Below are 22,925 nucleotides of genomic sequence, written 5' to 3'. Positions count from 1 at the left end.
CAGCGCACATGAAACCGGCGCCATGATTTGTTCGAATAACGGCCGCGGCATCTGTAGTTGGGTTTAGCGACACTAATCATTAGCTGAAATCAGCCATCATGTCAAGACTTTTCTACTTTGATTCAGAAAGTTCTTCACCACATACGGAGACATTTGACATGCCAGTGCCTGCACTTAGAACATGGTATAATACAGTATATTAAGTCACAATATGAGGTAGTGTATATATAATAGCAAAAGGAAAGAGGGGGGGGGGGAGACCACCCACTTGTGATGCTAGCCAGGAGCAGACAATTGCCTTATTCATAATAAATAAACATCTTCTTTGCATGAGACAGTTAATAAGACCTAGGATTCCAAATAGTCCAACAATGAAAATACACTCCCATGAACTAACCACTAGCCTGTATAGGTAGATCTTGAGTGGTAGTCTGAGCAATGTATAGGACTGATCACATGAATGAAGTAAATAAATTACTCACTGCTGACCTTGGGGATATCCTGGTCCTGTCCAGCGTGCTCCTACCAAGAGGTACATGAAGAGATTGCAGGAAAAACGGCGGTGCATCTGCTGCTGCTGAAGATATATATGAGTTTGCAGTTTGTGGTCTCATATATATCTTCAGCAGCAGCAGATGCACCGCCGTTTTTCCCGCAATCTCTATATATAATAGCAACATAGAATGACATCTATAAGGGAAATACATGTCAGACAGTATGCAAGATCTTCCTATGCTCCAATAGCGCTATGTACATTTATGGCGCAATATAAATAAAGACATACATACATACACATGCTGCAGGCTGACACACACACACACACGTAGAAAGTAAAAAAAAAAAAGGTACCTGACAAAACAGAACTGTAATAATGGTTTAAGAAGACATTTAGGTTCTTAAAGGGAGGATCAAAAAATAAAAATAAATAAAAAAAACTTATGAACCAGCTAGAATGCTTAGGAGCCAAAGTTTGTTGAGGAGGAGAGGGGGGGGGGAAGTCACATGGCTGTTCCAGTCTCTCCCCCTCACACTCAGCTTTGGCTCTGTGCACCAGAATCTCTTAAAGCAGCGATATCCCATATGCTACACGGCCGTAGATGACAATGAGATAAATATCTTGAATCTTCCTTATTAATACTACAACTAACATAAGTAAAATGGCAAATAGGTGAAACCGGCAGCAAATATTAATGACTGTGCGTACAATGATAGAGATATATCACACTTTTAAAAAGCTGAAGCTCAATTATTATCCTGGAAAACAATAAGCACATACCTGCAAAACCTTGCAAATAACTGCTGTGAGCAGCGACTGGCAGGTTTTCCAGTGCTACAAAACTCAGGCACCCGGGAAACTTCCATCCCAGCCTAACAGCCACATCATTTATATCTCTAAAGCACAAGCTTTAAATCCAAGCTTGTCTAAGAGGTAATCGAACCATCTCAAAAGAGGGCTCCTTTCCTTAAACTGACCCGTTGGCTTGTACAACCTTACACAATAATGTGTTATACTGCAGCATGTCCATTTTCAACAAGTTAACCACAGATAGACATTGACATCACTGAACCTCTTCAGGGCTGGAGATCCCTGCAGCAAAACACGCCTGGACACGTCTGATACAGCTGCAGTGTGACACATGCTGGGTACGATTTCTCAGACGGCTGCTAAAGTAGTCCAGTGTGAGCTGAAGTTGCAGCCTCTTCCATATACTCCAGTAGGTACTAGAAAAGGCTACAAAGTCAGAGCTCCGGCCGGCTCTGCAACCTGGTAATCCACACAGTTTTAGGAAGCAAGTCAAGGCCAGAAGAATGTAGGCCACCTGCCACACCAGGTCTTCGGGAATAACCAATGCATTGACACACTGGTGGATGCATGTAATCTGTACGAGTAGCCTGTTGGTTGGTTGCCCAGCAAAAATGTAGCCTGGATCGGGGCCCCGAGGAGACAAATCAGTGGTCCAAAGTAATATTTGAAATAAAAGATTGTCCCGTTAATGCCTTTAACCTATTCAGTTGTGTTAACAATACAGCAACCATGGGGTTACCTTTCATTTTAAAAATACCTTCTGTGAGGTTACCTGGTTAACATGGTTTTTGCATATACAAGATATTTGTTTCCTCCTTCAAATGTAGAAGTTGCAATAGCAAAAGTGATATGTACGCCTTCGGCAAAATCATACAGATGCAATGGTGAGGGTAGCATTATTCTAGTGCTTATACGGAGAGTGTTACAGGGTATTTTATATTCTCAGATTTGTGTTTAAAATCATTCGCTCTCCCCGAGCTATAAATGTGACGAAAGATTGACTAGTGGGAGATAAGACGCATCCACAAAAGGGTTGCCTTTTCTGGTCACAGGGGCAAAGTTTTGAGCATAAAAAAACAATGCAAAAGCAAAATTCATCTGAAAGGTGTGTTACAACCAGAACACGTGAGTTTTCAGATATTTAACACCTCTCTGAAAGGATCTAATATTGTTTTTTTAAAACGTATACTGTCTGCATTTATTTATTGTATGTTTTGTAACATTCCTTTTCTGTAAACACATTGTACACTTTTCGTATATCAATTATGAAAATGCAATAAATACGGTCTTTAGGCTCTAATTGAACCTAGTACCTTTCTGAAGAGATTCATCATTTTCGGGCACATTTTGCTACATTGGTTTTTGTGTTAAATTACATCTTTTTCTAGTAAACAAGTGACAAGGGACTCTTGCAGGTAAGACCTTAAATTAGTCTTGTTGGTGGCAGCGTAACTGAGGGGTACTGTTTTGGGGGAGTTATTGCTCATTTTGAAGACCTGTGGGGAGGCAAGTGGTTCATCTGCATAGCTGGACGTTATTAACCCTTTCACAAACACAAGTCACCTGCTCACAGGTGCAGCGTTCGTGACAAGAATAGTCTACCATTTCTGTTGCCATCGAGGCATGGCTCTGTATTTGTGTTTCTGTGATAACTCATAGTCAGCAGTGTGTTTAAACGGGTTCCTCGTATGGGAGGAAAAGCATACTGCTTAAAAATACACACAGATATTAAATTTTCTAATAACGTCAATAGATACGGTAGTTTTTAATAGTATGGGAGATACATATGAGTGCGTATCATTTATCGCTGCCACAGCACAGTGCTCTGCAATGTAAAAAAAAAAAGACAGGCAAATGAGCCCACAAAGAGATAATTGTTAACACGTTGCCAACAATGGGTGACCTTGGGCAAGAACAGCCTTGACAGCCAAACCACTCCTCCTCCACTATATAAAGCACACAGTCTTATCTACATTTCAAGTGAACATTGATTTCCTGAAGTAGAAATCGGCAAACGCATTCATCAAAGTAGTAAAAAGATGCAAACTAATGAACCAAGTGGAGTGGGCAAATTTACTAGTTACTTGCAACAATTCACATTCCAGTTCCTCCAACAAAGACCAATCTGCACTGTATACCAGGGGTGTGCAAACTTTCTGCGCTACATCCCCCTGCCTGCTTAGCCACAGTGCACCCCCCCCCCTCACCTAGGAACCGTCATGTGACGTCACATGACCCGCGGCATCATTTGATGCCGCGTTGCCCTAAGCCAAGGTAAGTCAGTTACAGAGGCCTTGCATGCTTCCCCCCCCCCCCAAAAAATAATCTTGCGCCCCTGTGCCCCCCCAGTTGTATACCACCACCACAAAGTATCAATGTGCACTTCCAGCATTCTTTCCATTACAGACGAGATACGGCAGTCAAAAAGGTCTGGGAGGCTGGCGTGTGTGGTGTCTGCCCCTGCTGGTCTTCACAGCATTAAAGTAACGAGCAGAAGTCTTTGCAGCAGTACAGATAGGTCTTTCAAACTAGAACATTGTAGAGCCGATCACTGAAGTTCAACAATATATATGTTGCGCTGCTAAGCAGACTGTTTTAAAGGCACATGTCTAGTTGGTGTATGAGGACTGGACGATGGGTCATTAACACTGCCAAGATGATCTCCCTGTACACTAAAGCAGGGGTGTTAAACTCCACTCCTCAAGCTTCCCCAACAGATCAGGTTTTCAGGATATCCCTGCTTCAGCACAGGTGGCTCAATCAGAGGCTCACTCTTCGACTGAGCCTCCGATTGAGCCACCTGCGCTGAAGCTGGGATATCCTGAAATCCTGACCTGTCGGGGGAGCTTGAGGACTGGAGTTGAGCCCCCCTACACTAAAAGATCAGTCAGATAAGGAAAAGCTCCTCCTCCAGCAATAGTGAAAAAAAGCCAACTATGAAATTACAAGCTCACGGTTTTGATTTTGTCACAGTTAGCAACATAGAGGTAATCTCCATACTGTGTCATGTGGCAACATATTTATTCTCTGGGTGGCTATTTCCAACATAAAATGTTGCTTTGCGGGTACAATACGTGGTGAACGTGTGACGGTACTAGCGGCTGAAGCGGACCATGGCTTTTTTTACTGAGAAACTAATGGTTCCACTTTCTATTTACATTTAACAAAACCTAATTATTTTAGGACACCTCTCTCCCTTTCTGCCATTGTAAGGATACACACGGAATACATATTTCTTAAATATAGCCATAATACATTTTACCCAATATTAAATAGGTTTTTTTTTTTTTCAAGTTAAGATAGCATCACTACTTTTGCAGCCTTTTCAGCTACAGAGTACAACAGGGTGGCAAAATATGCACTACTTGGTTTTAAACTTCCTCTTTCAACTTAAATAGTATTGCACACACAACAAAACCATCAGGGAGAAAAAAATTGCAGCATTTTGTTTTTACGCGCCTACATCTCAGTAGTACATACATTTATAAAAAATAAAATAAAAAGGGAAGGCTTGAGTCACTCTACAGACCATAAAAACATTAGTTGAAAAGGTGAAATCGAGATTTTATTTTATACCACAGTATCAAGGATTGTGCTATTAAACATATAGCCAGGATACCAGAACCAATTACTATATTTTAATAAGCAAACTCGCCTAAAAAGTTCTGGCAAAATTGACAGGTGAATATGGATTTGCCGTCAAAAGCATATAGAGTAGGGCCCTGCTTTTCGGCGTTCCGCTCATGCGGCGGTACCGAGAAGGGGGCTGCCATGTGTGCGCATGCGCAGAACGGGGGGTGCCGAGTTTGCACACGCGCAGAACGGAGGTCGCGCATGCGCAGAACGGAGGTCACGAATGCGCAAAATGGGGGGGGATTGAAGACCTGCAGGAGACACCGAAAATCGCCGTTTCCGCTTGCCGGCGATTTTCACTTTGCGACGGGGCCATAGAACGGAACCCGCCGTATTAGTGGGGCCGCCTGTACCCTGAAATAGGAGTTTTGTGGAATGAAGTTATGAGGAGTGTCCTATTTAGTACAGTAACCTTTTAGTTATATACAGGCACACCCCACATTAACGTACGCAATGGGACCGGAGCATGTATGTAATGCGAAAATGTACTTAAAGTGAAGCACTACCTTTTCCCCACTTCTCAGTGCATGTACTGTACTGCAATCATCATATACGTGCATAACTGATGTAAATAACGCATATGTAACAGGCTCTATAGTCTCCCCGCTTGCGCACAGCTTTGGTACAGGTAGGGAGCCGGTATTGCTGTTCAGGACGTGCTGACAGGCGCATGCGTGAGCTGCCGGTAGCCTATTGGGCGATATGTACTTACTCGCGAGTGTACTTAAAGTGAGTGTACTTAAAGCGGGGTATGCCTGTACCTCCCAGACCACTTACCTGCACAACAGGGAGATTTCTGGGAAATAAATAATTTGAATACACTTTGCATATTCAAATCAGCTTACTTCCCAGGTAGATCAGGTGTGCTCACAAGTAGCTCTCTCAAAACCCATATTTTAGACTGTGAAGATCATTACTTGCTGAATTTCTTGCACACGTTTGAAAAAGTTACGTTTCTCAATGTGGGGGGAGGTAATTCGCACATCTCCAAGTTTCACAAATAATTTCTATCTGGGATTTGTACTGTTTCTTCTTTTCATTCAGTCTCACAAAGAACAAAAATGATTAATGAACAGGTCAGTATAACCATCTTCCTCAAAGACCAACTTTAGAGGAAGTGCTGCTTGGGTCTCTCTTAAAAACAGAGATTGACTTCCCATGTGAAATTTAGCAGTTACTACTGCTTTTCAAACAGAAAACTATTTGTCAACGTTTTGTTTCTTTAAATATTACCTGAACCAAATCCCAAATCCCGTGACGGCCACGCTTCCACAGACATCTGCACTATTACCATCGTGTAAGAATACTTGCACAATGGAGATCGTGGCCTCAGGGGCCACTCTCTCTCTCTCCGGCGGCCACCAGAGTTGTCACAGCATTAGGAGATGGTGAATGATCCGATAGCCGTGTTTGCATTATGTTTTCTCAAACTGGCACCAGAAATAAATCCAACGTTACGATTCCCTTCTTCAGGATGGTGCATTATCATCAAAAAAAAAATCATTGCTTTAAATACGACGGGAAGTAAAGCGCGCGCAGACAGCGAAACCGATCATTTCGTCACTGCACTAGCGCGCTTACTTGCCACAGTAGCGGGCTGGCTGCTGGGTAACGGATGACGTCATGTATACGTGCTGCCCACCACTGTTTATGAGATTGCTGGGTAACGGAGAGCACTCGGTGCGACACCCTAGTTTCGGGGGCTTTCACACATTCGATACACTTCTGGCTTTAAATACCCCAATATGACCGGAATAGGTAATTTGGTCACGGCCGGTTTGCTGCTTGGACAGAGACACCAGCCGTTTCGCCAATAGTGCATGTTAATTTAAAGTGTTTTGGTAGGGGTTAGGTTTATAGGGTAGGAAATTGGGGTTCGGGTTAGCGTTAATACTAATGGCCAAGATGAGGGTTTTTATGGTCAGGGGAAGATATGGGGTTTTAGGGCAAGGGGTTAAGGCTCTTGGGGTAGGAGATAGCATTAGGGGTTAAGATTAGCTTACCTTACCGGCAAAAACGGCCTCAACCAAATGTCCTAAACCAAAATAAAACACACACACACAGGTTGTTTTTTATGTATAAGTATAGATATAGAATAAAGTATCTGTTGTCTAAATTTAGCATAGGTTGAACTTGATGGACGTACGTCTTTTTTCAACCTCATCTATTATGTAACTATATATGTAACTATGTCACGATTCAAGATGTGCAAACTCTTTACTCTCTCGCTCTGTATTCTTCTCTGGTGAATATTGACGATTTCATTAAACATTTCTCATTTCGTTTCGACTTATAAAAAAAAGTTATGGTTGGTTAAAAGACAAAAAGTGACACTGTACAGTAAATAAAAATACTACTCGTGAGCACATTCACACAGGTCTGAAACCCTGTCTTTCCCCATTATCTCCTAGCATACAGTGCTTCCACTGCAAGGGATTATGGGAAATTGTCATATTTTACTCAAACGTTTAGAGCTAAAAAGTTCGATCAAACCTCTTGGCGAAACAGGTAAAGCGAATTTGGGCAAGTGCAAAAAAAACATCTACGGGCACGAGGGCTCCTGCTTTTCAGGTTTTAATGAAATTACTCCTGCTTCGTCAGAAAAGTCATTTCAGTGGTAGAATCCAGAGGAAGGCAGTTTTCCCTGGAACTGAGGCAGCCCATAAACGTGTTAATCTTTAACTGTGGCTTTGATTATATGGCCACATTGAGTGAGCTGCAATAAAATTAGGTTTGTACAGTGCACCTTTTTTTTTTTTTATTGTTTCTCGTGTACTTAAACTTCCTGACTAACAGCTCTTTTTCTGACTTTACTCCACCCTTACCACAGCAGAGGAAAAACATTACTGTAAAGGCTCCCAAGAGTGAGAGGCATTTATCAAAGGAAATGCACACACACACGTATGTATACAGTGGTGTTGTAGCACCAAAAAGGAGTCAATATTATAAGCAAAGAAGACATTTTTTCTTATATAAAAGGATAATAAATTACCCAGATTTAAATAAACAAAGGGGGCACAGATCCCATTCACCCCATTACAGGTGTCATTCTAGCCTCATTTCTAATAATTTCATAATTATATGGAGATTATTGTTCATCTTTCAAAGATGGTTGCTGCGAGTTCCCTTCTTTAACCTTTGCTGAATGTTTGAGACCAAGATATTGAGGTATGCTCACTTTCGGTGGGGAATATACTTTGAAAGCCAACCAAGCTATGCAAAGTTACTATGCACACCTGAAAATGCCAAGATTCAGTAAGAGGGTGCCACCGCCAGATGCAGCGTTAATGTTCAACAACTCCATGGGCGTCAAGGGGTCTTACAGCAAAATAATGCTTGATATCTATAGGCCTATGGGTCTTACTCAGTAAGCTGTGATTGTGCCAAGTCAACAGGGCTTTCTTTGCGATCGCCACTTAGGTAATGAGCCCCTATATGCAGTGGTTGACAAATCACCAAAAAATCTACTCGCCACACAAAAAAATCTACTCGCCACCTAGTACCAAACGTGTGCTGCTTGGGCCAATATTTACTCGCCCGGGGGTTAAATCCACTCGCCCGGGACGAGCAAATGTATAGGTTTGTCGAACACTGCCTATATGTATTGTATAATTTCTCTGTAAAGTGCAGTGTACACTGGCTGGTGCTTTATGAATAGAATATGTTGTGTTATCTGGGTTACATGTATGGTCCCATGAAGTGCTATGCACATTAATGGCACTATAAAAAAAATTAAAAAAAATAAAGACATACATCTCATCGCAAAATAAAACTGAGATTCTCCTATTACAGGAATTTTTGGAGTTGTCCTTCCGGATTTGTTGAAGGACATTCGTGCGCAGAGATATGGTTAGAATTATCCTTCTCTAACAAGAGGAAGATTCATTCTGACCAGTGGAACTGAGGATTCTTATTGCATATTGCTATATGTTCATCTTAACGGGGAGCAGACATGCTATTCTAATAAACAAGCAGACTGCTAATAAGATACATCACAAAGTAGCGCCTCAGTGAGTAAAGACACCGACCAACAATGACACGGCTTGTGAAGCAGGGGACGACCCTGATTCAATTCCCGGTGCCAGCTCCTTGTGACCTTGGGAAAGTCACTATATCTCCCTGTGCCTCAGGCACCAAAATCAGACTGTAAGCTCACCTGCCCAGGGACGGAGTCTGTACAAACTCCTATGTGCTGCGTACCGCGCACTATACTGTTGTGAAGCACTGAGTCCCTTTGGGAGAAAAGCGCTATGTGAATTAAAGTTATCATAAAGATAAGGAGACAAGTGAGCAGCAATAGCAATGCAATCTGTAAGCGCATCTTCAGAGCACAGATTTTGTAATCATCAGATAAAAACCAGTCAGGTCAAAAACCCCAAACATCTGAAGACACCTACAAACAGCTCCATGTCTGGAGACAGAAGAAACACAGCAACAAGTGCCCTCCGTGATTTGCATTTTCCAGTACAGTACTAACAATGGCTACTACCCCCGTTATGTTCCAAGTTCAACAAAGAATAGGTCTTTATGTATTGACTGAGGCCATGTAAGGATCAGAGTGTATTGGGATGTAGTGGCATTGAGTCAGTAATACAGGAACTATACAAGTTATATGCCATTCTGTGTCTCTGTCCTCTACTCATCCCAGGACATACAAACGCTGCTCTTCAACACAAGCTTGTAGCGAATGGGTCTTATGTACACTAGGTGTATAATCCTTGTTCTACTCAATTGAAGGTGCAAGATCTCCACGCAAATAAAAAGAATAGTGGCAACATCCCATTATTACATAGTTATGGAAGGACATCTTTCTGCTATAAAAGACGACCGACGTATAAGAGCCAATAACGCCCCCAATATTATTGTAATAAAAGCTGGGGCACTCCGTGCGGTACCACTTTATGACACAAGGCCCTTACAAGTGTACAGTTATGTGATGTTCTCACCACATGAGAGATGGAGGCGTGGATTTCATTGCTAAATAATGCTTTTCAAGAAAAGAAAAACAAACTAGGAAAAGATTTTTGCATGGCATGTTTTATGTAAACAGAACGAAGAGGGAAAGAAAGGACAGGGGTCTGACTCAGTGGATGGCACCTGAAGGTGTCACAACTATGTATCAGATTTGACACTTGATACAAACCACAACCAGACTGCTGACTGCTTTCAGATCTGCATGTGAGAAAGTCTTCCACCATGATTAATGCCAAACGTAATGAGTTAATTCATTTATATAGGCCCAACATATGCTGCAGGGCAGTTAAATAGCATTGCAATGCCACACCATTTGACGTGTTTATTTATGCAGGGAAACAATACACAATAATCAACTGCTATATACAAGCGGTAATTGAGTGTCATATACCTCCCAACTATGCACTTCATTATTTATCCTTCACTATTTATAGCTTTATACATTTTATGAAAACATTTGGCAGATATTTCAGGCGTAAAGTGTCTAATTAACGTAGAGGTGAAAAAAAGCCAACGAGAGAGAAACGCGCATATTAGAAATCCAGTTATTATAACTGCTGAGCCATTTGTTTTAAACTCCCCCTACTGCTCCATACAACCGCTTCCCAACACTGCTCCTTAACACAGGGCAGAGCACCCGGTGACATTTACACCAAAATGCACACACTACAAATTAATTTCTTGGGGACATATTGCTGCAAAACCCCCATTGAGGAAGCTACAAATAGTAAAAGTTTTAAAACCTTTACTTTTCACAAATTCTGAACTGCTCGTGCCTACGGAAGGAGTTAACCTCCAACACACAAGTCCTGTTATATGCAGCTAGCTGACATCAGTTTGTATTGAAGTCATTATGGGCTCCCGCTTTACAAAGATTTTCCACTGGGATAGAATAATGAGAGCTTTGTTGCATTCAAGAAAATAAATAAATTAAAAAAAAAAAAAAAACACATTTGCTGTCTTGTGAGACTTTATGCAGAAAATAGAGAAGGCTCCAATGGGCTTAGTGAAAAAGTTTACAAATTTAACACAATCAATGTTTCGGTCCCAATATTTGGACCTTTTTCATGATATCAGGACCAAAACGTTGATTTTGTATTCAAAATTTGTACACTTTTTCACCAAATCCACTGGAGTGCCGCCTTATCTATTTTGTCCACGATAGCCTCACGCGTTGTGGAAGACAGTGCACCTGTAGCAGCTATTATACATGTAACTGTGAGAGCTCCTATTTCTCCTTCTGATGCTGGGAGATTTTGCCAACAGGCAAGAATCACACAGACATGGGCAGAGTTCAACATCTCTCACACATGCCGACAGTTAGGTCTACAGATCACCCGCACACTGGGTAAATGTATCTAGGTAAATGTAGTGCAATTCTCTGGTACAGAAACTGCACCAGATTTAAAAAAAAATTTTTTAACTAATTTAAATCAATAGGATTATTTTCATTGGTAAATCTAGTGGAATTGTTTTGCTCCACTATTGCACCCCTTTTGCCTTGATACATAAAACCCACTGTGCACCGAGAGTCTGGCAAACAATATACGCAGACAGAGATCCACTCATCCACCCACTATATTCTGAGGTATCCGGATCTACAGAGCACCCACATGCTAATGCGAAGATCTAGAGATCAACAGATCAGACACCAACAAGTCTAAAGAAACGTCCCTGCATCAGTCACTTCCAAGGTAATTACACCAGACTCTTCCATACTTAACTGTAGGCATTAAATACTACACATTTTAACATTACTGATGTTTACAAAACACACCGCTCAAGGGGGATGTGTATTTGGAAAACAAAAGGATCCCAGCTCCCACATGGCCAGCAGGAGTTAATAGCATCGCATCCTCCTGCAGACTTCCATGGGCTGTGAGCAGCAAAGCTCGCCTCCTGTAATCACACCGGGGGTTTAGGAGGAGTGGGTGATAAGGAACTGTCAGCCCCGGATTTCTGTGTCTCACAACTGCCAGGTAACCAACTTTTACAAGAGAAGAAGAGCTGCAAACCCAGAACTGTTTAACTCACTTAGATTGTAAGCTCTTCAGGGCAGGCTCTCTTTGCTTTATGTTTTCATGTACCTGTTGCACCAATCCCTAATGTCTGCACGTTATTCACCTTGTATTGTCATGTTGTAATGGGCAGCGTATATTGCTGGCACGCTATCACTAGGATTATAGATACTTCTGATCGGGAGCACCATCTCATCGCTGAAATGTAGACTTGTACTATTTTTTTAATTCTCCACCTTCACCGTGTACACCGTGCACATAGCCCAATGCACCAAAACGCAGCTGCTCTGCATTGCATGCAACAGAGAATGAAACTTTGCTTACTGGTGATCTACTTGCAACAATACAGCTCTACTGACGGCAGAGATGACTTCCCTGCACGGGGACCCCTGTGATCTGTGGGGATCCCTGTGATCAGCGGGGCAAACGGGGCTGTGCTGGGAGTTACAATCGTTTGCACGACTTTACCTATCTTGATCCTCACGCTCTGGAAGACCCGGAGCCCCTCTTCCTCCACAGCCATAGCGGTGCTGAAGTTGCAGTGTGCTGGCGGATGGTCAGTGCACGGTGCCGGAGCTTGCACTCCGCGGTGGGGATCTGCCCCGATTCCCTTTGCTGCTGTATACTTCTGCTGCTGCTGTGACTGCTCCCAGCCCCGCTCTCCCGCGCGCTGACAAGTCACCCGCCCGCGAGCCGGCGCGCGCTGCTCCTCCTCTGATAGCGAAGGAGTAAACGCGCGAGGCTGGCAGACCTGTCATCCTTCCAACCCGGGTGGAAGGGGGGCTCCGGGACCCGGACGCCACGCCTACCAAGCCGCTGATTGGCTCGCGGTGACACAACAGGAGAGGAGCTGGAGGCGGAGTGGGCGTCACTAGTACTGCTATTGGTGAAAAGCTATTTGATTGGCTTCGGAGGAGACAATAGGAATTGTGATACTAGGGGCAGTGAATGGGGTGTCCGCGAGCGCTGTGCAGTGGCGCGTGACTGCCGGTGTCTTGCTTGTACCGCCCAGTCATCATCATCGACATAATAATAAGCGCGGAGAAGGGAGCTATGCATCTGCACACGCAGAGCATGTTTCTGGTTTTACTTTTCTTGCGTTGGTGTCAATTGTGAGAAACGAGTAAATAATGGTGCATCGGTACAGGGGGTTAGGTATCAAAGTCTCCCGGCTGCAAACCTGGAGCAAATAAACTGCACTACTGTTAAGACGAAAAAAAACATTGTTTCCCATGGGATTTGTTCTTTGTTAAATTTGGTGGTGTTGCTTGCGCCCCTTTTGCAGCTGGGAGACTTTGATACATCAACCCTCAATAGTCTAAGGCCGCATTTATGGTGCCGGCGACGCGACCGATGACGTCACCGTCGCCACTGGCGAAAGTTGCACATAGGTTTGGAGTGACGTCGCTGGCGATAAGGCCAGTGTGCAGTAGGCGCTCTGTGATTGGTGTAGAGACAGTCACATGTGGCGACTGTCTCCCAAAATCAAATTTCAGTGGCTTCAAAAATTTTTGCAGCTCTGTTGCGCTTACTATAAGCGCATGCGACGGATCAATGTATTTGTTTTGGCGCGACGTCGCATTGCCGGGCACCATAAGAGCAGCCTAAGGCTGCGGCCATGGTGAACGTGATGGTGCGCTGCGCGATCACATAGATGTGCCTCTATGAGGCTGTCTATAGAAGGCGAGAACGCGCACGTGAGCGGTTCTTCCAATGAGGGTGAACCAGCTCCGTGATGTTACAGACACGCCTCCCCGTCTCCTCTGCATGCAGGACACATATCTCTTCTGCTGCAGGCGGCGGGGAGAAGCCGAGTGAACGCTTGCGCCCTCTCCAGCGTTCACTATGGCCGCACCGTAAGGCTGAGTCCCCTGTGCCGCTGACCGCGCTCATGCTTGGAGAGCGGTGATGTCACTAGTTCTCCAAGCGATCGCTGTCCTGCAACATTTTTAGAGCAGGAGCAGGGGGGCGTGGCTATTACGGGAGGGGGCGTCTCATTGGCTGGATCGGGGCTGTGTGGTTGGCTATCTCTGTGTGTCTGTGTGTGTCTCTGTCTCTCTGTGTCTCCATTTTCTCTCCCCCCCCCATTGCTCTCTCCCCCCTGCTGTCTCCCGCCCTCCCTGCGCCCTTCCCCTCTCCCTTCCCTTCTCTCTCCCACCTTCTCTCGTTTCTCTCCCCCCCTTGCTTTCTCTCCCCCCCTTGCTTTCTCTCCCCCCCCCTTCCCTCCTCTCTATCTCCCTTCCCCTCTCTCTCTCTCCTTTCTCTCCCCCTTGCTCTCTCCCTTTCCCTCTTCTTTCTCTCTCACTCCCCCTTCTCTTCTTTCTCACTCCCCCATCCACCTCACTCCGTTCTCCCCCCCTTCCACTTCTCTCCGCTCTCCCCTCCACTAAATTCCATGTTGTGTTTGCTTTGAAAGAGACAGCACATTAAAACACGCCCTCACTCTTCCCATTGATCAGAGCAGGGTCATGTGACCCTGCTCTGCGCTCAGAACTCAAACGGAGCTGTCTCCCCAAGCAGCAAGCTTGGGAGAGCATACGTGTGCGCGCTGCGCGTGAGCAGGGACTTAAAAATATAAATAGCCAGCAGCAACCTCTTCAAGCACAGCGCACTCAGTGGCACAGGGGACTCAGCCTTAGGCCTCGGACATGGTGCCGCAGACCTCTGATCGAACAGACTGCCTTAAGGCAGTGTTCACGTCCATGCGGCGTGCAGGCGCATGCACGCGGGAGGGGGCGTGCGTTGCATGAGAAATCAGAAAAATTATTTCTCAGCGTGACAGACAGGTCACGTGAGCGGTTCGCCCAATGAGGGCGAACCAGCTCCGCGATGTCATGGCTGCTCCACCCAACACGCCCCCCGAGCACGCAACTGGCTGGCCACAAATCCCCCAAGCAAAATGAGAGCCAGCCCCCTCACTCCCACACGGCAGTCTAGCATGCCAGGGAAAGCGCCCGCTTTCCCTCAGCCTCCGCACGGGAGAAGGCACCATGTCATGGGAGAAGGGTGACGCTGAGCAGGCGCAAGTGCTCAGCGCGATCAAACACATTGCTGCAATGTGTTTCTCCAGCGTGAGCACGCCCATGCCGTAAGCACACGGCGCTCGGCGTCTTGCAGAGACAAGTACATTTGTTGCAGGCGCGTCATGTGAGCCTGTTCGCCCAATGAGGGCGAACCAGCTCTTTGACATCATGGCTGTGCCCCCCCGACACGCCCCCCTACGCACGCAACCAGCAGGACACAAATCCCCCGAGCAGAATGAGCACCGGGGTGATTGAGAGCGGCCAGGGTGAATGAGAGCGGCCAGGGTGAATGAGAGCGTGCTGGCTCTCATTTTGCTTGGGGGATTTGTGGCCAGCCAGTTGCGTGCTCGGAGGGGTGTGTTGGGGGGCGCAGCCATGACATCACGGAGCTGGTTCGCCCTCATTGGGCGAACCGCTCATGTGATGCGCCAGCGAGTGGCAAATCAAGAGCGCCGTGTGCTCACATTGTAGCAATGTGTTTGAGTACGCGCCCGCTCAGTGTCACCCTGACCGCAGCCTTACGTTTTGATGCTGGTCAGTAGATATTTAAACAAAGGCAAATTTAGCAGAGAAGTGGGAAAAAAGGGGTGTGTACGAAGTTAAACTTCTTAGCATTTTGTCACTTGCTAAAGTCTTTCATTCATGCAAAATGATAAAAATCTAAATATAATTTGTGACAAAATGCAAAGCAGTGTGACTTAGAACGTGTGTGTACACACACACACATGTATGCGTATATATATATATATATATATATATATGCAAATATAGCTGTATGCTCATCTGCATGTCTTAGGCAGGTCTGCAACCCCGCCTTTCCCCATTATCACCCAGCATACAGCACTTCCACTGCAGCAAGGGATTCTGGGAAATGACATGCAAATGAGCACACAGTGTCACTTTTTGCCTCAATAACCATTTTTAACATGGTTCCCTATAGGCTTAAGCTTGCTGCATGGTCACAGCTTCGAGCACAGCCAGGGTTAAGGTGCATACCCAGAAAACCACCCACAGACAGCTGTTTCGACCTTGATGGGTCTCATCAGTGTGGGGTTGATTTTACTGGGAATGCAAGAGAGGCTTATGGGATAGGCCAAACCATAATACTGAGTTAAGTTATGGTGAGTAAAAAAGTGACAAAAACCCTCCACAGGAAAGCAAATATGCAAATATAGCTGTATGCTCATCTGCATGTCTTAGGCAGGTCTGCAACCCCGCCTTTCCCCATTATCACCCAGCATACAGCACTTCCACTGCAGCAAGGGATTCTGGGAAATGACATGCAAATGAGCACACAGTGTCACTTTTTGCCTCAATAACCATTTTTAACATGGTTCCCTATAGGCTTAAGCTTGCTGCATGGTCACAGCTTCGAGCACAGCCAGGGTTAAGGTGCATACCCAGAAAACCACCCACAGACAGCTGTTTCGACCTTGATGGGTCTCATCAGTGTGGGGTTGATTTTACTGGGAATGCAAGAGAGGCTTATGGGATAGGCCAAACCATAATACTGAGTTAAGTTATGGTGAGTAAAAAAAGTGACAAAAACCCTCCACAGGAAAGCAAATATGCAAATATAGCTGTATGCTCATCTGCATGTCTTAGGCAGGTCTGCAACCCCGCCTTGTGCTGTTCATTTGCATGTCATTTCCCAGAATCCCTTGCTGCAGTGGAAGTGCTGTATGCTGGGTGATAATGGGGAAAGGCGGGGTTGCAGACCTGCCTAAGACATGCAGATGAGCATACAGCTATATTTGCATATTTGCTTTCCTGTGGAGGGTTTTTGTCACTTTTTTTACTCACCATAACTTAACTATATATATATATATATATATATATATATATATATATATATATATATATATATATATATATATACACGCGTGTATGTATATATATAAACATATATATATATATATATATATACTGCTGCGTCACATCTGAGTCTAACACATCGCCGTTTTTTCCCTGGCTTTTTCCTGGAATGCGACGCACTTCACCTGGCGCATGCCGCATTCATTTTGCGTTCCCAGACACGGGTCATGCGCGGTTGACGCGCGGTTGATGCGTTTATTGAGAATGGTTTGGATTTAATAGGTTGCAATTCTTCGTGTGTCCGCCAGATGGCAGATATTCATGAATTGTAATGCGCATGCGCTTCAGTAATGTGTCGACTTGCAGGTTTTTCATTTAAAAAAGATACCACAGTGTGCTATTGTAACTTGGCCTTGAGACTGAAGGAAGAGGTTGCAAAAATGTATCAATTTAGGCTTTTCATATTAAAGAAAGACAAAGACCAGTTTCGGTTACAGTCTTCTCCAGAGACCCGCCCGCCATGAGTGTTCAAGTGCAGCCCGTTTTCCAAAAACCCGACAGAAGTTACGCGTATTTGATATGGGCCGCGATTAATGCAACAGATAATAAGATGGCAACAGTTGTTCAAATTTATCAGTATTTTATCGAAAACTATGACTTTTACAAATTTTCGCCAGCTCCTCATACGTGGAAGCGTGCAATAAGGAAATGGTTATGTAGCGATCCCTGTTTTTATCGTATTGAGCCACAATTTGTTGGAGGGTATTGGTGTATCACCGGCTTTTTCCTGTATCTATGATCATGCAGACGGCAAAAGGCGAAGGGTCGTGTTAAAACCAACTAAGAAACGACAGTCGCTGCAAAGCCGTGCACCAGCACCGGCTTCCAATGACGGTCCCGCCGTCAGTGACAACCCTGAGCCTGAGCCGGATTTCGCGTGCAGTTTCGATCAAGCTTGCATGTACCTAAGCAATTTCCAGCCTCATCAGCTGACTACAGGTGGACTAGTCCCGCTGCAAACTATCGACGTGGATAATCAAGAACGCTGGACTGGCAGTGGACCGGCGCCGGCGCCAGCTGAATGGGAAATTCTATGGTGAGTATTGTTGCCGTATTATTTTCTGTGTTTTTTTTTATTTTGACAATACAATATCAATATCGGTGCGATTCAAAAGTCAAGCGATTCTCCTGTAAGCAATATTATTGGCTGAGTGGCTTCTACAGTACTGTACTGCAGATACTGAACTATTGGTGGAACGCTAGGCGCATGCGCATTGGAACCTTCTTGAAACGCATACAGTATGCGTGTCATTACATCGACGGTAGGCGCATGCGCATGTGAACAGGAGACGCCCCCTGAGAAATTGGTGGGACTGGCTGGGAACTTCTTTAGACCATTACAGTAAAACTTTTCTTTTTGTTTTTCCTCAGAAAAGAAAACGGCTAATGGAGGGATTTCGATGGATAATATCGCTTTGTGTAACAATACCTGCACATTGCTGAATCGGATTTAAAAACCCACGTACCGGAGTCTACAGTTTAGTGGCTGATGTACACTATGCTGATGTTTTGCGGCCGTACAGTATACAATACTTTTTTATAAACAGTATACTGTGTAATAAACCCGAAAAAATAAAAACTATGCATTTATTATACATGTATTACAGTACTGTACATACAGTATGTGTCTTCTATACAGTGCCAGCACATCCAGTACAGTACTGTACGTGTCTTCTATTTTTTTTAATACTCTTATACTGAGCATGCCTACAGTATACAGTACAGTATGCCTGGACAGTAGTGTACATTCTAGAAACACTGTATTTTGTTACAGTAGCAAAGGAGCCAATGGAACAATTTAAAACAAATCAACATGTTCTTTTATTGGTGGAGTAAGTACAAAAACATTTATTTACAAATACTGTACAATGTAGAAACATTTTAAGTGCACAGCAATTCAAAACATCAACAGGTGTATGGTTTACTACTACAGTTGTGAAAACATTTATGTATAGAAAGTAAATGTATGGTTTACAGTCACATGTTTTAAAAACAAATTCTTTATTCATAAAATATACAAACCGCAACATCTCCTTTATCAAAGAACGGCAAGTCAAAACATATAAGTGGAATGGTGTGCAAAACAGTCTGCACCAGTACAGTCCTCGAGGTCAGCAGACAGGCCCGGTTTTCAGGACAACCTTGAAAACCGTGCCTGTTTGCGGCCCTCAGGGACTGAAATTGTGCAGGTCCTGTGTGTGGGTTCAGCAAGTTAAAACATTTCTGTCTAAATACAAGTTAAAAAACACACAACAACATCTCCTTTATTTAAGTACAGCAGGTCAAAACATGTACAATACAGTTCAGCACAACAGTATGGTCTTACCTGTGATTAAAAAAAATCTTTATTCATAAAATACAGTATACAAAACGCAACATAAACTTTGTTAAAGAAACATACAGTATACAGTACAGTGGGGTGGTGTGCAAAACAGTCAGTCAGGCCTGCACCACTAGAGTCCTCGAGGACAGCAGACAGGCCCGGTTTTCAGGACAACCTTGAAAACCGTGCCTGTTTGCGGCCCTCAGGGACTGGAATTGTGCAGGTCCTGTGTGTGTGTACAGCAAGTTAAAACATTTCTGTATAAATACAAGTTAAAAAACACACAACAACATCTTCTTTATTTATGTACAGCAGTTCAAAACATGTACAGTACAGCACAGTTCAGCACAACAGTATGGTCTTACAGTTCCCGTGATTAATCCAGAAAGTCCACCACATTGTCCGTCCATGGCCGATTCCTTGCATGGCGCAAAACGCCACTAATGCAGTCTCGAACGCCTTTCATTACAGGATCTGTAATTGGATAAAAGCGCAGCATTCATCCAGAATGTTCTTTCTGAAATTGGCAGGAAGCGCCTTCTTTACGCGATTTCCGTCGTAGTTCACTTTGAAGGCCCAGTCGCAGTACAACGAGTAGGGAACATGGTGCTTAAAAAGTAACAAGGCATACTTGTGGGGTGCACCCGCACTCATCACCCTATACTTCTCCCTAAGCGCCGCTGTCAGATCGCACAGGTTGATGTCGGACACCGTATCGATGCGAGCGAATGTAGATCTTCTGCGAGCGGGTGTGCTTGAGGCGACGGGCGATGGTAGGTTGTCTGGGAGGAAGCTTTCCTCCGGTCTTGGTCGCCGTGTTGTCTCCTGTCGTGGTCTTGACGGGGTTGTCATGTCCTCCTCAACGGCATACATGTATACTACATTTTCTGGTGGAGGGGCTGCACTTGGTGATGGAAGGGGGTCGATGTTCCCATTCATCACATCCATGTCACCCCCCTGCTCCGGCGTCGAGGAAACAGGGGCATTAAAACTGAGCAAACGATGTATACCCGCTATGTCAGCCTCTATCTTCTCCATCCGTCGATCCATCCGTTGATCCATATCTAGCATCCGCTGATCCATATGTAGCATTGTCTCCAGAAGCATATCTATCTTTGTGAGCACAATAGAGTTCCCGGGGAGATCCACACTTATCCCATTCAGCATCCGGTCTAACGAGCTGCTTCTTGTGCATGGCGTGTGGACATCTGGGTGGATGGGTGCAACAGAGGATAAGATGGGGGTTCCATGGAGAGAAGCGGCAGCGACATCGAAGAAGGGTGGAGGAGGTGACCTGTGGATATCCGGTAGAGGAGAAGCAGCAGCGTCGTCGAAGAGGGATGGAGAAAGTGACCTTTGGAATTCCGGGCGAGAAGCAGAGTCGTCTAAGAGCAAAGGAGAAAGTGACCCGTGGATTTCAGAGGCGGCAGCGTCGTTGGATAGAACCGGAGAAGATGGCCTGTGTGTTTCCGGGAGGGCGGCGACAGCGTCGAGGACGAGGGGTGGAGAAGACGGGCTGAAGATTTCCGGGACAGCGGCGGCAGAGTCGTCGAAGCGTATGTGAGGAAGTGGTCTGCGGGTTCGATGGGTTGGCTGCCAATCATTTTGCGTCGAGAGTACATCACCATATATCTTCTTGACATAATAAGGCTGACGTCTATGAAAACCCTTAGCCTTTGGAGTCAGCAGAAGGTTTTCTTTATTGGCCTTAGCCTGTCGCTTTTGCCTTGGCGTGGAAACGGCAACCGCCTTTCGCTTTTTCTGCCTGACAGGCACGGCAGAGACGAGAGGGTTCCTGCGTCCGTAGAATCGGGGTTGCTCCATGGAAGCAGGTGGCACAATGCAGTACAGTATCTGGACAAGGGCAAGTTCAGATAAAGATCATTGAGTGGTGGGCTATGCAAAGTGTGTAACCTTTTATGCATGGCGGCGAGGTACAGGTGCTGAAAGTGGGCGTACTCTAATGTGAGTCATTAACGTATAAATACACCATTCATTTTGTGGATTCACTGCACATTGAATACACATCGACTAAACATCGAATATACATTCTTGTGTTTGTATTTCTTTCTACTCGCAGCAATGGTTGTTAAAGAGATTTCCAAGGATATCAGCATGCGAATTAAGGAGATGTACACGAGCGGACACCGAATTGCTGCTATCCAACGCTGGTTAGCTACTTCTGGCCTCGTTGTGCCAGCAACCACCGTGAGCTATCATGCACACGGAAAAAACAGAGAACGCAAAAGGGCACCAAGGGTAACTAACGCGTAAGTATATTTATAAAACTTTGATAAAAAAATTTGATCCAAAAAGTTACTGTACATCTACAGTACTGTATCTAATATTTTTGTTTTATATTACAACAGTATATATGTTTTGTATATTTATATTACAACAGTGTATATATTTTGTATATTTATATTACAACAGTGTATATATTTTGTATATTTATATTTATATTACAACAGTGTATATATTTCGTATATTTATATTACAACAGTGTATATATTTTGTATATTTATATTTATATTACAACAGTGTATATATTTTATATATTTATATTTATATTACAACAGTGTATATATTTTATATATTTATATTACAACAGTGTATATATTTTGTATATTTATATTACAACAGTATATATATTTTGTATATTTATATTACAACAGTGTATATATTTTGTATATTTATATTACAACAGTGTATATATTTTGTATATTTTTATTTATATTACAACAGTGTATATATTTTGTATATTTATATTACAACAGTGTATATATTTTGTATATTTATATTTATATTACAACAGTATATATATTTTGTATATTTATATTTATATTACAACAGTGTATATATTTTGTATATTTATATTTCAACAGTTTTATATTGCTGCATACTGTATTAATAGAACAATATATTGTATCCTCTTGATCTACTGTCTCTATTTTTTTTACTTACCGGAATGTTTTTCTTTACATTGTAGGGAGACAACTCTTCTGGTGGACAAAATAAGTGAGGAGAATGATGAGAAGAGTGCATTAAGGGTCAAATACACTCTGCAGGAAAAGCACAATCTCGCTGTATCCGAGACCAGCATAAAGAAGATGAGATGCAGCATTGGATGGAAATATGGACGTGTGAGGTTAATACTGGACAGTACAGGAGGTAAAAGTGTTGTTTAGGAAACTGTACTGTACCGCTAAAATTATTTATTCCTTGTCATTACAGACCGTACCCCATGATAAGGGACGCAAACAAAATCAAAAGAGTGGTCTAGGCCCAGGCATGGATCAACAGTGGGGAAACTTTCCAGAATTGCATCTTCACTGACGAGTCTCCTGCGTCGCTGGAGAGATTTGCAAGCTTTGCATTCAACAAAAAAGGCCGCATATCTTTGAAGCCGCGGCCAAAACACCCCGTGAAGCTGCATGTGTGGGGTGCCATCTCTAGGCGTGGACCAGGATGCATTGTCATCTTTGAAGGTAAAATATATCAAATATAATGTAGCCTTATGCACTGTACTTTACTAGTGTAGCCTTACTGTATGCACTGTACTGTACTATTGTGCAGTTTTTTGAGCACTTTTCTTTTCTTGCTATAGGAATCATGAATAAAGCTTTCTTCCAAGACAACATTGTGCAATACATCACATGCGAGTTCCCGAATGGTCACCGCTTCTACCAGGACAACGATCCGAAGCACACCGTGTCAACAGCGCATATCCTTGAGCGCGGTATCAACTGGGTGAAGACGCCAGAGGAGTAAGT

At 43.9% G+C, this 22,925-nt stretch overlaps 1 protein-coding gene across 2 annotated transcripts in view; it reads right to left on the bottom strand.

Annotated features, from left to right (window-relative positions):
- RASA3 (RAS p21 protein activator 3) overlaps positions 1–12,707 on the bottom strand; it is a 257,766-nt gene extending 245,059 nt beyond the window's left edge. The window contains exon 1 of one of the 2 annotated variants that reach the window (XM_075590460.1): positions 12,400–12,707. In XM_075590460.1, coding sequence (XP_075446575.1) covers positions 12,400–12,454 — 55 coding nt within the window. In that variant the 5' untranslated portion in view covers positions 12,455–12,707. Of the gene's footprint in view, positions 1–12,255; positions 12,379–12,399 lie in introns of those variants that run through there. The other variant, XM_075590463.1, reaches the window with a different exon arrangement.
- Between the last annotated feature and the right edge of the window lie 10,218 nt (positions 12,708–22,925).

Source organism: Ascaphus truei, chromosome 3 (genome assembly GCF_040206685.1).
Source record: "Ascaphus truei isolate aAscTru1 chromosome 3, aAscTru1.hap1, whole genome shotgun sequence".
Classification (NCBI taxonomy): domain Eukaryota; kingdom Metazoa; phylum Chordata; class Amphibia; order Anura; family Ascaphidae; genus Ascaphus; species Ascaphus truei.
This window is presented reverse-complemented; position numbering and strand designations above follow the sequence as displayed.